This window comes from Aotus nancymaae, unplaced genomic scaffold (assembly GCF_030222135.1).
Source record: "Aotus nancymaae isolate 86718 unplaced genomic scaffold, 86718_ANA_hifiasm-v0.15.2.pri h1tg000014l, whole genome shotgun sequence".
In the NCBI taxonomy this organism is placed as follows: Eukaryota; Metazoa; Chordata; class Mammalia; order Primates; family Aotidae; genus Aotus; species Aotus nancymaae.
This window is the reverse complement of record NW_026988425.1, coordinates 9,046,628-9,060,863: the sequence shown is the minus strand read 5'-3', so window position 1 is coordinate 9,060,863 and position 14,236 is coordinate 9,046,628. Positions and strand designations below refer to the sequence as shown.

The 14,236-nt window shown below is 41.3% G+C and overlaps 1 protein-coding gene across 6 annotated transcripts in view; it reads left to right on the top strand.

Annotated features, from left to right (window-relative positions):
* The window catches only part of SEMA5A (semaphorin 5A), a 493,544-nt gene that overhangs the window by 374,988 nt on the left and 104,320 nt on the right, over positions 1–14,236 (top strand). For all 6 annotated transcript variants that reach the window (XM_064375855.1, XM_064375856.1, XM_064375857.1 and 3 more), the window contains one exon: positions 942–1,149. In XM_064375855.1, coding sequence (XP_064231925.1) covers positions 942–1,149 — 208 coding nt within the window. The remainder of the gene's footprint in view (positions 1–941; positions 1,150–14,236) is intronic.

The window sequence follows — 14,236 nt, the reverse complement described above, 5'->3', positions numbered from 1 at the left end:
AAAGTTCCTCTTTAAAGTTTCTTTCTTGTTAGAGAATAAATCATTAAGTATGCTAATAACTCTTCGTTAAGCCCTGTCCTATGTAGCTGTTAGACATGCCTTGATTACAGGCACATAGTATATTCTATGTCCCTGTACTTTAACCAAGCTCTCTGTGCTGGACGTGCTCACAGGTATGTCTCAGCTCACAGTCTACGCCCCTTTCTTATTCAGACTTCCTTTGTTTGCTCTCCCTTGCAAAACTGTTTAGAAAAGTTTCAAGTTATTAGCCAATCGGGTTTTAGTTTAGATTGTGAGGTCTGGCTCCAGCCAAGGGAGATCAGACACAGCAGTGAGGACAACCAACCCCAAATGCGTAAGGAATAAATATGTCTGTTCGTTTGTTCATTGTACTCTCTGGCAAGATAGCTAGCAAGAGTGCCCTTCCTGCAGTCCAGGAATCAAAAGTTGCGTTGCTGAAAGATCCTTTGTCTCAGCGCTGATTTTTCTTTGCGGCACCGAGCATCGGTTTCCAACACCCATCGTGTCGTGTTTTCCTCGCCCTGCTGGGCAGCGAAGTCAGCACCTCTGACACTAAGAATCTAAAATTGTCTTTTGAGGGTCTCTCTCTCCTGATGTTCTCCACGGAATGGCAGGAAGCTTGCCACATTGAGCTCTCCATCCCTAGACTTGGAACTGGAAGGGTCCAGTCGTAGATGACTAGTCCTCATCATTTGCTACATGAGTGCATCATTTTAAAAGATACTGCCGCCTAGCCCACACATCCAGTGCAGCTGACCTAACTGGTCTGCAGTGGGGCCCAGGTTTGCTGTTTTTGAAGGATGCTCAGATGGCTTTCCTGGCTGGAGATCCATGGCTGTGTACACAGCACTCTGTTCAACCAGGGATTGGTTTGTGAGACCCTCTGACCTTGTTTCCTTCTAATCCTGTGGCCTTCATAGATCACGGCACCATTAAGAAAGTGCGGGCACCGGTGAATCAGACCTCAAGCAGCTGTTTGCTGGAAGAGATTGAGCTCTTCCCCGAGAGGCGGAGGGAATCCATCAGGAGCCTGCAGATCCTGCACAGCCAGAGCGTCCTGTTTGTGGGCCTGCGGGAGCACGTGGTCAAGATCCCCCTGAAGAGGTGCCAGTTCTACCGTACACGCAGGTAGGGCGTCTCTGGGGTCAGGATGCACTGGTGTGTGTGTGAAGGGCCCACCCAGAGAGAGCCCGAGAGGCTTCAGACACCCTGAAGTTGCATGGCCTCGGAGCTGTCCTTCATGCCTGGGAGAGTCCTGTGCCATAAGATGCAGAGCGTTTGTGAAAATAAATTCACTGATGAGAGCAACCCACCAGTTCTCCTCAGAGGAGGAGCCACATTATAATATCTGCAAGCAGTTGTCAGGGTTAAAATAAATTGTTCAGTGCCTTAGAACATTCAGTGATAATACTGATATTTGGTGACTGTATTAATCTGTTAATCTGGCAAACTGGTTAATCTGGCACAAGCATATGTGTATATCTATATCTATCTCTATATATATTTAGAGAGAGAGAGAGCGGGAGGGGGGAGTCTCACTCTGTTGCCCAGGCTAAAGTATAGTGGTGTGATCTCGGCTCATTGCAACCCCTGGCTCCCAGGTTCAAGTGATTCTTGTACCTCAGCCTCCCGAGTAGCTGGGACTATAGGCATATGCCGTGACATCTGGCTAATTTTTGTGTTTTTAGTAGAGACAGGGTTTCACCATGTTGGCCAGGCTGGTCTTGAACTCCTGACCTCAAAAATGATCTGCCCACCTTGACCTCCCAAAATGCTGGGATTACAGGCTTGAGCCACCGCACCCAGCCTCAAGCTTGTATTTTATTTGAATACAGACATGATAAAAAATATTATATGTATACGTCCTTCTTGACAAAAGCTCTTATGCTGATAATCCCTTGAGAAGAAGGAGCAATTGATGTTGCTGCAGTGGCACCCACTTCCTGGGACACCCCCACACTGATGTCCTTGGCACCAGCTCCCCTGGAATGCTGCTGCTCTCCTGAGGCTGCAAAGAGGGTAGGGAGGGAGGTCTCCCAGGCACAGGAAACCCAGGTGTCATCGCATCTTCCCTCACCCTCAGGCCAGTCTTAGCTCCCGTGGGACATCCACGACTGACCACAGGTGGGTTTAAAGATTAATTGGGAAACATGTTGGCCCAGGTGCTTAGGAAATGGGTAAGTACTATATGCATTGTACACGTGACCAGCACTTCAATGTGGGGAATCGTGTATACACTCTGACCCTGACAAAAGATTGTCCTTGGGGAAATGTAATTTTAAATGCTCTTAGGCATCTTATTGAATTCCCCTCCCTACGGCAGGGTGTGATTGGAGATTTGGGGTAGAAACAGTCCTTTTTTATATGTCACTCACAAACATCTACCACACACGGGGCACTCTCTCTCAAAGCAAGGTGCCTAATGACAGTGGCTTTGGGACTTAGAATTCGGGGTTCATGGTACAGATCTGTTGTGGCTCACTGCAGACTCCCCCTCCAGGGTTTGAGTGATTCTCCTGCCTCAGGAGAATCCTCCCATGTGGCTGGAATTACAGGCATCACCATGCCCGACTAATGTTTGTATTTTTAATAGAGACAGGATTTCACCATGTCGGCTAGGCTTGTCTCAAACTCCTGACCTCGAGTGACCCGCTCTCCTCTGCCTCCCGAAGTGCTGGGATTACAGGCACAAGCCACCACGCCCCACCGTGTTGTTGCTGTTTCTTGATCCAGGTCACAAAAGTATTTCAGAATTCACTTTCTCACCCAACATGTGTGAACTACTATAGAATCAAATAGGATAATGTATAGAGTGCAAAATTTAAAGCAGTCTGCAAAGTGAGTATTCTTAGGTGGAAGGAAGGTTTTTATGTGTAATCACAATATGCCTTTCAAGATGATTCTAGAAAATGAAGTCTATAATATAATGTCTCCGTTGAAATGAGAGAGCATTGAGGAATAATGCAAGAAACCTCCCAGCTAATCATAATGCTATTGTGAGCCTTAACAACAGCTAGTGATATTTATTAACTGCCATTCTTATACATGCCTGCTTCCTAAGTTTAACCACTGGGTGCTTGAAATTTGTTCTGGTTTGTGTTTCCTGCAGAACTAGCTTAGGGAAGGAATTATTCTTACCTGGTTGCTGTTGGTTCCGTGGGTGACAGGATTGGAGTCTGACCAACAGGTTGTCATAGCTGGAATACATTTTTTTTTTTGAGATGGAGTCTCACTCTGTCACCCTGGCTGGAGTACAGTGACATAATCTTGGCTCACTATAACCTCCACCTCCCAGGTTGAAGTGATTCCCCTGCCTCAGCCTCCTGAGTAGCTGGGATTACAAGTGCCTGCTACTACACCCAGCTAATTTTTTGTATTGTTAGTAGAGATGGAGTTTCACCACGTTGGCCAGGCTGGTCTTGAACCCCTGACCTTGTGATTTGCCCACTTTGGCTTCCCAAAGTGCTGGGATTACAGGTGTGAGCCACCATGCCCAGCCGCGATTTTTTTTTTTTAACTAAAGCAATTTCAATCTCCTAGAAACATGCTTAAAGAAGTACACTAAATAGGAATAGGAAAACAATTGGTAAGAATTGGATACTAATTTCTCTACCAGTATACTTTCCATCATAGAATCTCAGTAACGCCATTTATTATTGGAAAACAGGTCTTATAAATGAATCTTTGAGTATTTTAAAAGGGAAACAGCTTATCGAAATTACCTGTCTCCTTCAAAATCACGTTTACATGTTTAATCTTCTTGAGTCTGTTTTTCAAAGACAATGCACAATGACAAATTTTATTGGAATGTACGTAAATGCTAACTGTTACAATTTTACAAATTTCTTTTATGTATCTGACACTGGGCTAGATTTTATGAGAATTTGGTGGAATTATTATGTCAACCCTGAAAGTAAAGTAGCATAGTATATATCCATTGTTCAGATGAGGAAATGGCAGCTCAGATTTTTGGTGTCCTCCTCAAGGTCACATAGCTACTACAACATGAGACCTGGTGTCCTGCTCAAGGTCACATAGCTACTGCAACATGAGACCTGGTGTCCTGCTCAAGGTCACATAGCTACTGCAACATGAGACCTGAGTCAGAGCCAAGACTGCCCTACGGCCCTTGTTGTATTACTGGTTCTTTCTGCTGCCCCTGGTACAATGAGGACCACCCATTCAGTGGTCAGATTTCAGCTGGAGGAGATGCCGGATTGCACTTTTCATATGTGCAACTGAGAGGCGGAGCTGGTCAGTACCTGGACAGGCAAAAGCCAGGTCTTGTGGGAGATGCTCACCCCTCCTTCCTGTGAGCCTCTTCCTCATTCTACTTGCTGTCAGACCAGATCAAGCAAACATGAAGGAGGTTTTATACTCTGTTTTTCCAAGGCTTTCTAAGATGAGTCTCCATTCTCCAGTTGTTCTCAAGGAGATCCTGGGACCTCAGGGATGGAGGTAGGGAGTAGTGACAGAGCACCTGCCTGCACTGACCACACATGTGCTGTGACTGATCACAATACAGCATTGTTCTTTTGGAAAGTTATTTTCAAAGATCAATATTTCAAAATTATATTTCAGTCAACTCTGACCTCAAAGATGAGCAAAAAATTTTGTTTTTGATATTAGCATTTTTTTTGGCATGGCCATTTAATAGATAGAGTGAGAAAGTCATGCAAAAGATAAAGCTAACTCGTTGGAATTGCTGGTGCTCTCTGGGGATTTAGAGTGCATGAGAAACTGTACTACTCATGGATATCCTTTTTTATTTTAGGCTTTATTGATCACATCTGTGTATAAGTTGCATAAAGTGAGTTCACGTTCACTGATTTCTGAGGAATTCGGGGATCTAGGAAGGCTCAGATATGAGTACGGCGTGTAACAGGGGAAGACAGGAAAGCTGACCCCATCCTGATGGCCACGGCGCACACCTGGCTCACGGTCCAGTAGCATCATGTGGTCTTTAAAGTGGGAAAAGGCTGGAAGTGGTGACTCACGCCTGTAACCCCAGCACTTGTTGAGCTGAGGCAGGAGGATTGCTTGAGGCCAGGAATTCAAGACTAGCTTGGGCACCATGGTGAGACCCCATCTCTACAATAAATCAGTTAATTAATTAAGTGGAAAATGTCTCCATAAAAAGGCACAGGATGGAGCAGCCAAGAGCACCGCTCACTGACTTCCCGCCTGGTGTAATCACCAAAAGGGGAGTCAGAACCTGCTGCCCTGTAGGGTTCCCGCCTCCGTACTTCAGAAGGAAAAGAGCAGCCACAGGACTTGCGCTCTAATCATCTTGTCTAGAAATCAGGTTGTTATTTTCTCCCACAAAAAAATATTATAGCCTTCCAAGTAGTATGACTGATTGTACCTCTTCAAGGCTAGGAATAGCAAGCTTAGAGATGTGGTGATGGGAGGGTAGCTGATGTGGACTTTTTAAATTTAATTTCTTTTTCTTTTTGAGGCACTCTGTTACCCCGACTGGAGTGTAGTGGTGTGATCTCAGTTCACTGCAACCTCTGCCTTCAGGGTTCAAGCAATTCTCCTGCCTCAGCCTCCCGAGTAGCTGGGACTACAGGCGTGCGCCACCAGATCTGGCTAATTTTTGTATTTTTAGTACAGATGGGGTTTCACCATGTTGGCCAGGCTGGTCACTTAAGGTCTCGAACTCCTGACCCCTAGTGATCCGCCCACCTCAGCCTCCTGAAGTGCTGGGATTACAGGCATGGGCCACCATGCCCAGCCCTGAGGTGGACTTTTAAAGACATTTGAAGGACTGTGCATTGAGTAGATCAGCAGGTCGGCAAACTTTCTTTGCAAGAGTCAGAGAGAAACTATTCTAGGCTGCACTGGTGTCCAGTCTCTGTTGCAGCCACTCAGCTCTTCCCTTGCCGTGTGAAAGCAGCCACAGACCATAATGAATGGGTAGATGTGTGGGTCAAGCAAGGCTGATGTATTTGTCTGGTGAGAAAAGTGTGATCCACTTTTAGATCTAGACAGTTCATTACTTAGCCAAAGAAAGAGCAGAAAAGGAGTCAACTCGCCACATCCCTTGTCCCACAGGATGACATCAAAACAAAAAGGGCAGCCAGGCGCGGTGGCTCCTATCTGTAATCCCAGCACTTTGAGAGACAGAGTGGGCAGATCACTTGAGGTCAGGAGTTCGAGACCAGCTTGGCTAACATACAAAACCCTTTCTCTATTAAAAATACAAAGATTAGCTGGGCGTGGTAGCGCATGCCTGAAGTCACAGCTGCTTGGGAGGCTGAGGCAAGAGAATCACTTGAACCCAGGAGGTGGAGATTACAGAGAGGTGAGATCATGCCACTGTACTCCAGCCTGGTCAAAAACAAAACAATCAGGCTAGGTGACAATGCAGCAGGAGAGCTAAGGCACTGTGCTCTCAGGAGCCTGTTCATGCTGCAGCCTTGTAGTTTAAGAGCCTGCAGCCACACCCTAGTGGTAGTGTATGAGGGGGCAGAAATCCTTATACCTCATCAGAACCTGGAAAGCAATGAGAAGCTCCTGACAGCCTTCCTGGGACATAGGGAGGTGAGAGGAATGGTTTTGCAGCAACTCCTGAGAATCCTCCTATGTTCCAGGATCAGAGAGGATCTTGGGGTCAAAGCCGAGGTCACCTGTGAGTAAGCCTTGCCCTGTGGCCTCTGTGCACACATGAACAGGTGGGTGGATCATTCCAGAACCAGCAAGGATCATTCCCCAGTTCTGTGTTTCGGGAAAAGTTTAGGTGGCAGGATGAATTTGGCCACAGGTTTTGTGGTTTGCTGACCCCTAAATTAGACTGAATGCCTTTTGAATGAATGAATGTCCCTTAATAACACACTAATGTATAAAATTAGCTATTACATTTATCAAATGCGTTATTAAATTACATAGGCGAATCTATACCCTAATATTTTCTGAACATCATGGAGTTTTCTACACTTTGGCTAGTACTCAGACAACCTTTATTGTTTTTATTTAACATCCGTTGAAATAGTGTGCAGTTAACTTTTAATTGTAGAACAGAAACTAAACTGTGGATTCCTGTAGGCCAGCATAGGCTTCATTCAAGCTGTGGGAACATGAGCTCCCACAGGCTGGGCTTCCTCTGTGTTTCTGGGTTCAATGAAGCCCCCAGCCTGATGTCCAGCTCAAGAAAGGGTCAGTAAATACAATATTTGTTAAATTAGCAAATGGACCTTCTGCCTCTCCCTTATCTGCTAATTTACTTCATAACTTGAAGCAAAATTCTTGTGAAAAAATAAAATTCCTTTACAGAAAAATTTGGCATACACAGTAGCAAAAGGATTGAAAGCCTTTGGACCTTAGGTGGTTTTCTTTCTTTTTTTTGGTTTGTTTTATTTCTGCTTAATGAACTAATTGGGGAAAGGAGAAAATCTGGGAACTGGAAGAATTATAGCATAAATATAAAAGAATCACACTTTTTAAGTTGTGCCTTATAAAACTAGAGGGAAAGATGGAGCATTAAGAAAATGATGTTGGGCTAGGCATGGTGGCACACGCCTGTAATTCCAGCACTTTGGGAGGCCGAGGTGGGTGGATCATGAGGTCAGGAGTTTGAGACCAGCCTAGCCAACATGGTGAAACCCATCTCTGCTAAGAATACAAAGATCAGCTGGGTGTGGTGGTGCATGTCTGTAATCCCAGCTACTAAGGAGGCTGAGGCAGGAGAATTGCTTAAACTCAGGAGGTGGAGGTTGCAGTGAGCCAAAATCATACCACTGTACTCCATCCCGGGTGACAGAGCAAGACGCCATCTAGGAAAAAAAAAAAAAGACATTGACTCCATTGAGTGAACTGGTTTCTGGGCATTCTTTTTTTTTTTGAGACGGAGTTTTGCTCTTGTTACCCAGGCTGGAGTGCAATGGCGCAATCTTGGCTCACTGCCACCTCCGCCTCCTGGGTTCAGGCAATTCTCCTGCCTCAGCCTCCTGAGTAGCTGGGATTACAGGCACGCACCACCATGCCCAGCTAATTTTTTGTATTTTTAGTAGAGACGGGGTTTCACCATGTTGACCAGGATGGTTTCGATCTCTTGACCTCGTGATCCACCCGCCCCGGCCTCCCAAAGTGCTGGGATTACAGGCGTGAGCCACCGCGCCCGGCCTTCTGGGCATTTTTAATGCAGTTAGCCTTTAATAGTATCATTTAGTTAAAGAAATTAACACCTCATCAAAAAATTAGTATGGAAATTAGATAACTACAGGACATTTTTTGCTCTAAAGGTCAAAGTTTTTAAAAGGCGGAGTTAATAGGTTGACAAGTTTATTAATTACATATTCCCTAAAGACAGCCTCCGCCAAGGGGAAAAGCATACAATGTGTACAGAGAAATTGAGGGTCCCCACGCGGTCTCCCAGCCAGACAACTTTAGCCATTTGGTCATTAATCAAATAAACATTCAGGAGGACATTTTGACATGTACCCATTTTACAAAGTAAACATTATTCCCTCAGAATGAGTTTAATATTTGCCAAATCTCAAAGTCTTGAGTTTTTGTTTGTGCTGGCTTTGGTTTAACCTCTAGAGAATGTGGGGTTTTTTTGTAGTTAATTCCTTCATATTATATTTATTGAACTCGGTACATGCCAAACACCAAGTGAGGCTCTACATATAGGATGAAAAATGAGGCATCCCTGACCTTGCCTTAAGAGGACTGAGTTTAATAAAAAATTCGGGTATGAGTAAAATCACCTGAATATCTATCGTGGAACTGAGCCAAAGGACTTGGAGTTACCTTGGACTTTATTCCAAAATCAATTTATCTTTAAAGTCTGATTGTGGAAAACGCTAGGACCTATCCTCCTCACCTGATGTTCCTGTCCAATTATTTTTTAAGCTATATCTGTATCATAACCAGTGATCTTCAATTTCCAGTAGTAAGGGAATTAATCACCAATTATGATATACCCATTCAACGGATTGTTCTCTTATTGAGTTATTCTGAAGCCATTACACGATGCCTATGAAGACATCTGTATGATACAACACAAATTTCATAGAGCATAGTGACATTATGTGGATGCCACCATTAAATCAGTTTTTTAAAAATAGAGAAATGGCAGAAAGGACGATGATCCACTTGCCTTGACCTCCCAAAGGTGTTGGGATTACAGGTGTGAGCCACCACGCCTGGCCAGATAATGTTTTTAATTGCAGCTCTTTTTTTAATTTTTTAGCTTTTTTTTTTTTTTTTTTTTGAGATGGAGTTTCGCTCTTGTTCTGTTGTTGCCCAGGCTGGAGTACAATGGCACAATCTCAGCTGACCATAAGCTCCACCTCCCTAGTTCAAGCGATTCTCCTGCCTCAGCCCCTGGAGTACCTGGGATTACAGGCGTGTGCTACCATGCCCCACTAATTTTTATATTTTTTTTTAGTAGAGATGAGGTTTTTCGTGTTGATCAAGCTGGTTTTGAACTCCCGACCTCAGGTGATTCCCCCACCTCGGCCTCCCAAAGTACTGGGATTACAGGTGTGAGCCACTGTGCCCAGCCTTTAATTACAGCTCTTAAAGTAAAAGAATGGCTTTTGAAGTATGTATTAATATGGTGCTTAGGAATGAAACAGATTTTCTTAGGAATTAGGAAAGGGGTAATTCATAGACTGGTCGATCACTACCACCATCATTGTAATGATAATATAAATTAATATTGATATTTGAAGTGTGGCTCTTGCACAGTATTGGGGAAGCACTTTAAAGTATACAACACTTGCAAGGAAACCCTAAATCTTTAAGGAGCCCAAGGACTCTGCCCGTTGCACTCCTCAAGCTTCAGCCCAAGTCCAGTCTCCATTTTACCCGTTATTCAATCTCTCCAAGTTATCTCCCTGCTGATGATGGCTTTCCCTATGCTGACCTCTCTGCCAAAATGTTCTGCTCTGGCTGGCTTCTATCGAATGGGTCACTTCTGTTCATCCCATTTGGTCCTAGATTAAATGCCAGTCCCTACATATCCTCTCACCCAGACTCACCCACCCATCGACGTGGGGATTCCCCAGACTCTTATGGCCCTTTGGATTCTTTCTTTGCAACTGGTTGTTGATATTTATAATGTAATTGTTTAATATTTACTTTCTTAACCAAATGGTAGGTTCTTGGAGCTCAGTGACAGTGTCTGTTTACCATGATACACCAAACGCTTTCAAAGTCGACTTCATAGCGAGTAATCATAAGTATGTGCTGAATCAATACATGATTGAAACAGTTTTAAAATCCAATGTTTAAAAATAGGTGTTGTATTAACAAAATGGCAAAAATTCTTCACATCAAAAATAAACTGACCTAATGATAATTAGTGTGACAGTAACAGGCCAGATAAAGTAATCGCTGATACTTAGATAATCTAATATATATGAAGAATCGTACTCAGTAATAATTCTCAACTTTTCAGAAATACAGTGAAAATATTTTAATAAATAAACCTATTCTTCCTGTTACTCAAACTAACAAAAAGAATTGCAAATTTTAAGGAAAATGTGGCATGTATACACCATGGAACACTATGCAACCATAAAAAAGGATGAGTTCATGTCATTTGCAGGGATATGGATGAAGCTGGAAACCATCGTTCTCAGCAAACTAATGCAAGAACAGAAAACCAAACACTGCATGTTCTTACTCATTAGTGTGAGTTGAACAATGAGAACACATGGACACAGGAAGGGGAACATCACACACTGGGCCTGTCGGGCTGGGGGACTAACGGAGGGAAAGGATTAGGAGAAATACCTAATGTAGATCACGGATTGATGGGTGCAACAAACCACCATGGCATGTGTATACCTATATAACAAATTCTACACTTACACCCTAGAACTTAAAGTATAATAATAATAAAAAAAGAAATAATTTAGATATATGTTGATATTATTGTCATCTAAAACAGAAAGTAGATATTTATCCTTTTTTTTAGAATTAAGGCCTGCCTCCAAATATATGTTTAGCTCTAAAAAATACTCTCAATAGTGCGTTTTCGAAAAAAATAAACCTTTAGATTCTGACTGACATTTTTATCTGAAATCAGTCAGATACTCTCAAATGCCAGGATAATATATGCAAAATATCAGCCAGGCATGGTGGCACGTGCTTGTAGTCCCAGCTGCTTAAGAAGCTGATGCATGAGAATCGCTTGAAACTGGGAGGCAGAGGTTGCAGTGAGCCAAGATGGTGCCACTGTACTCTAACCTGGGCAACAGAGTAAGACTGTCTCTAAATAAATAAATAAAGTATGTGACAATCAGAAAAAAAGACAATCAGAACGTCCTCAGACTTTCAAAAGCAACACAAGAAGCAAAACACAATGAAGCAATGCCTTCAAAATAAGGAGGAAATATTATTTCCAAACTGGAATTCTATTCTTAGACAAACTATCATTCAAGTGTGAGGCTGGAATAAACGTATTTTCATGCATTGCCTCAAAAAAAAAAGCACAAATTATGGAAATTTTTAAATTGAATGTTGACAATTATATTTGTACAGAATATATTTATGGGGTACAAAATGATGCTATGACATGTTTACAATTTGAAATAATCAACTCAAGCTAAAACTTATTAAAAATATTCATCATACAAGGAAATACATTTTCAAAGTGGAAAAGCCATTTTCAAGATGGCTGCTTTAATTGGAAACCCATTATGGGTTCCAGTTAATCAGAATGCTCTACATGATTTTCCACATAGTTTAAGAGACCCAGCTTCCAAAAATAAAATTGTGTGATAGATTTTCTTAAGATAGATCTCATCATAATTTTGCCCATAGTGTAAAGTATTTTCCATAAGGAAATCATATTTAAATACACATGGTATTTTATTGAATGGGCATTTGTGTTTGTACAGATGTTTCAAAATTTTAAAGGATAAATGTAACGTTAAGAATGTGATGAACCATTGGCATTATCAGAAGAAAGAGATGTTATTACAAACAGCTTTTCATTTAAAACAGCTGAACTACTTCCCTCTAATACTGTGGCTTTGTTTTAAATCTCCAAGCTGCTTTGCATGGGAAGTCTGGGGTAAACTTAGGGAGTCTGTGGAATTTTTCCCTTTTTGGAGGTTTAATTTTACCTACTAGTCATGTTGCTTTAATAAGAAACATGAAAAGGAATGCAGGCCTTTTGAATGATCTCTGTGTATAGCCTTGCTATACTTTTGCTCTGTGTATAGAATCATACACGGAGAATTCCCATATGTCATATACTCTATGTTATTTTGTCAGTAAAAGAATTAATCTCAGGTTTTGCCTTAGGAGCCACAAATATAAATATGTCACTTTTGACTAGTTTAGTAAGATGAGGACACTGTCAGGTCCGATCTCCTTGGCACAGCAGGTGAGGTCACAGCAGGGAGCAGAAGGACTCTTAGCACTCAACCCACCCAGGTCTGTCTCATGGGTTGCACTTGAAGGGTCTCCAGATTGCCAGGAACTTCCTCTGAGTATTTTTCTACAGAACAACAGTGCACGTGCAAAGTTCCTCAGGAAGAATTTGCTGAGATCTAAATAAAAAATGCACACGTTTCATGGTCTTAGTTATTGGCTGTGATGATTTATTCTCATCTTCTCGATTCCCTGCACAAAAAAAGTGTTATTAAATCAATTTTGTGTCTTGAAAACTGAGAAATTTTTATGTGTTTTCACAATAAAAATACAGGTTCAAGTTTTCTTCAATGAAAATGATCATCAAAATTATTCTTAGTTAAAATAGTACATTATTGGGAATTATATTCCCAAAGCTAGAAATTTTAAAATGCTTACGCTCACACTCTTTGTTATAAAATTGTGGTATTTGAAAAAGATGCTATTTAAATAACAGGAAAAGAAACCATACTCATACCTATTATTCTTCCTCTAACACCTGAATCTGTTTGTTTTGTGTGAGGTCTGAGATGTTTAGGTTAAATATCTATTTATGATTCTTTTTTTGTTGTTGTTTTTGAGGAAAAGAAAAATACATTTCAAATGGATAAAGGATAGGGAGGCAAAGAAATGATACCTTAGAAGCAGCAGAAGGATTGAGAGGAGGGTTGAAGTTTTTATAATCTTTAATCTTTCTTTAATGTTTGATGTTTAATCTTTAAGTCAGGACGATTTAACTGAGAAAGATCTTAACACGGAACACAAATTAGATGCTATGAAGGAAAATGTTCATAAATTTTATGTATAAAATTTTATAACATATATCTCAGAAAAAAAAGTAATGTCAAACAGGGAAGATATTACTCAGGGCCACTGAGTAATATTTTAGCATTATTATATTATTATAATATTATAACATTATTATATATATTATATAACATATTATAATATTTTAACATTATTAATATTTTAACATTACTCAGGAAAATATTACTCAGGGTGATTTTAATGCAAAAATCACCCCCTCCAATGACCGTGTAATAAAGTGAATGATTCATGAAAGAGATCAAATCAGGAATTGGATATGAATAGGAAGTTTACACATAGAAAATACAAATGTTTCATAAGTATATGCACCTGTACTAAGCCTTAACCTAACACACAACTGAAAGAAATGAAAACAGACAATTGAGAAATTCTATTTTTTTCACATACCAGCTTTTTGATAGACTCACTTTTTGGGTGAGTTAAAAAAAATTTGATAATATCCAGTGTGTAACAGGGTGAGGCAGAAGAGGCACTCCTGTACTGTTTCTTGGTGCAAATTTAATAATGCCCATAACTCTTGACTCAACAGTTCTGTGAATAAAATTTTACAGAGAAAACCTGTACAAAAATGAGCACAGCAGCCTTGCTTTTAAAGGGAAAATTTAATAATTTTAAAGGGGAAATTTCCACTGCTGGTGGGAATATAAACTACTACAACTACTATGGAAAACAGCGTGGGGATTCCTTAAAGAACTAGAAGTAGAACTACCATTTGATCCCAGCAATCCTACTACTGAGTATCTACCCAGAGGAAAAGTAGTCACTATATGAAAAAGATACATGCACATGCATGTTTATAGCAGCACAATTCACAATTGCAAAAATGTGAAACCACCCCAATGCCCATCCATCAAGGAGTGATTAAAGAAACTGTGGTATATATACACAGTGGACTGCTGTTCGGCCACAAAAAAAGGAGTTAATTAATGGCATTCACAGCAACCTGGATGAGACTGGAGACTATTATTCTAAATAAATTAACTCAGGAATAGAAAAGCAAACATCACTCATAAGT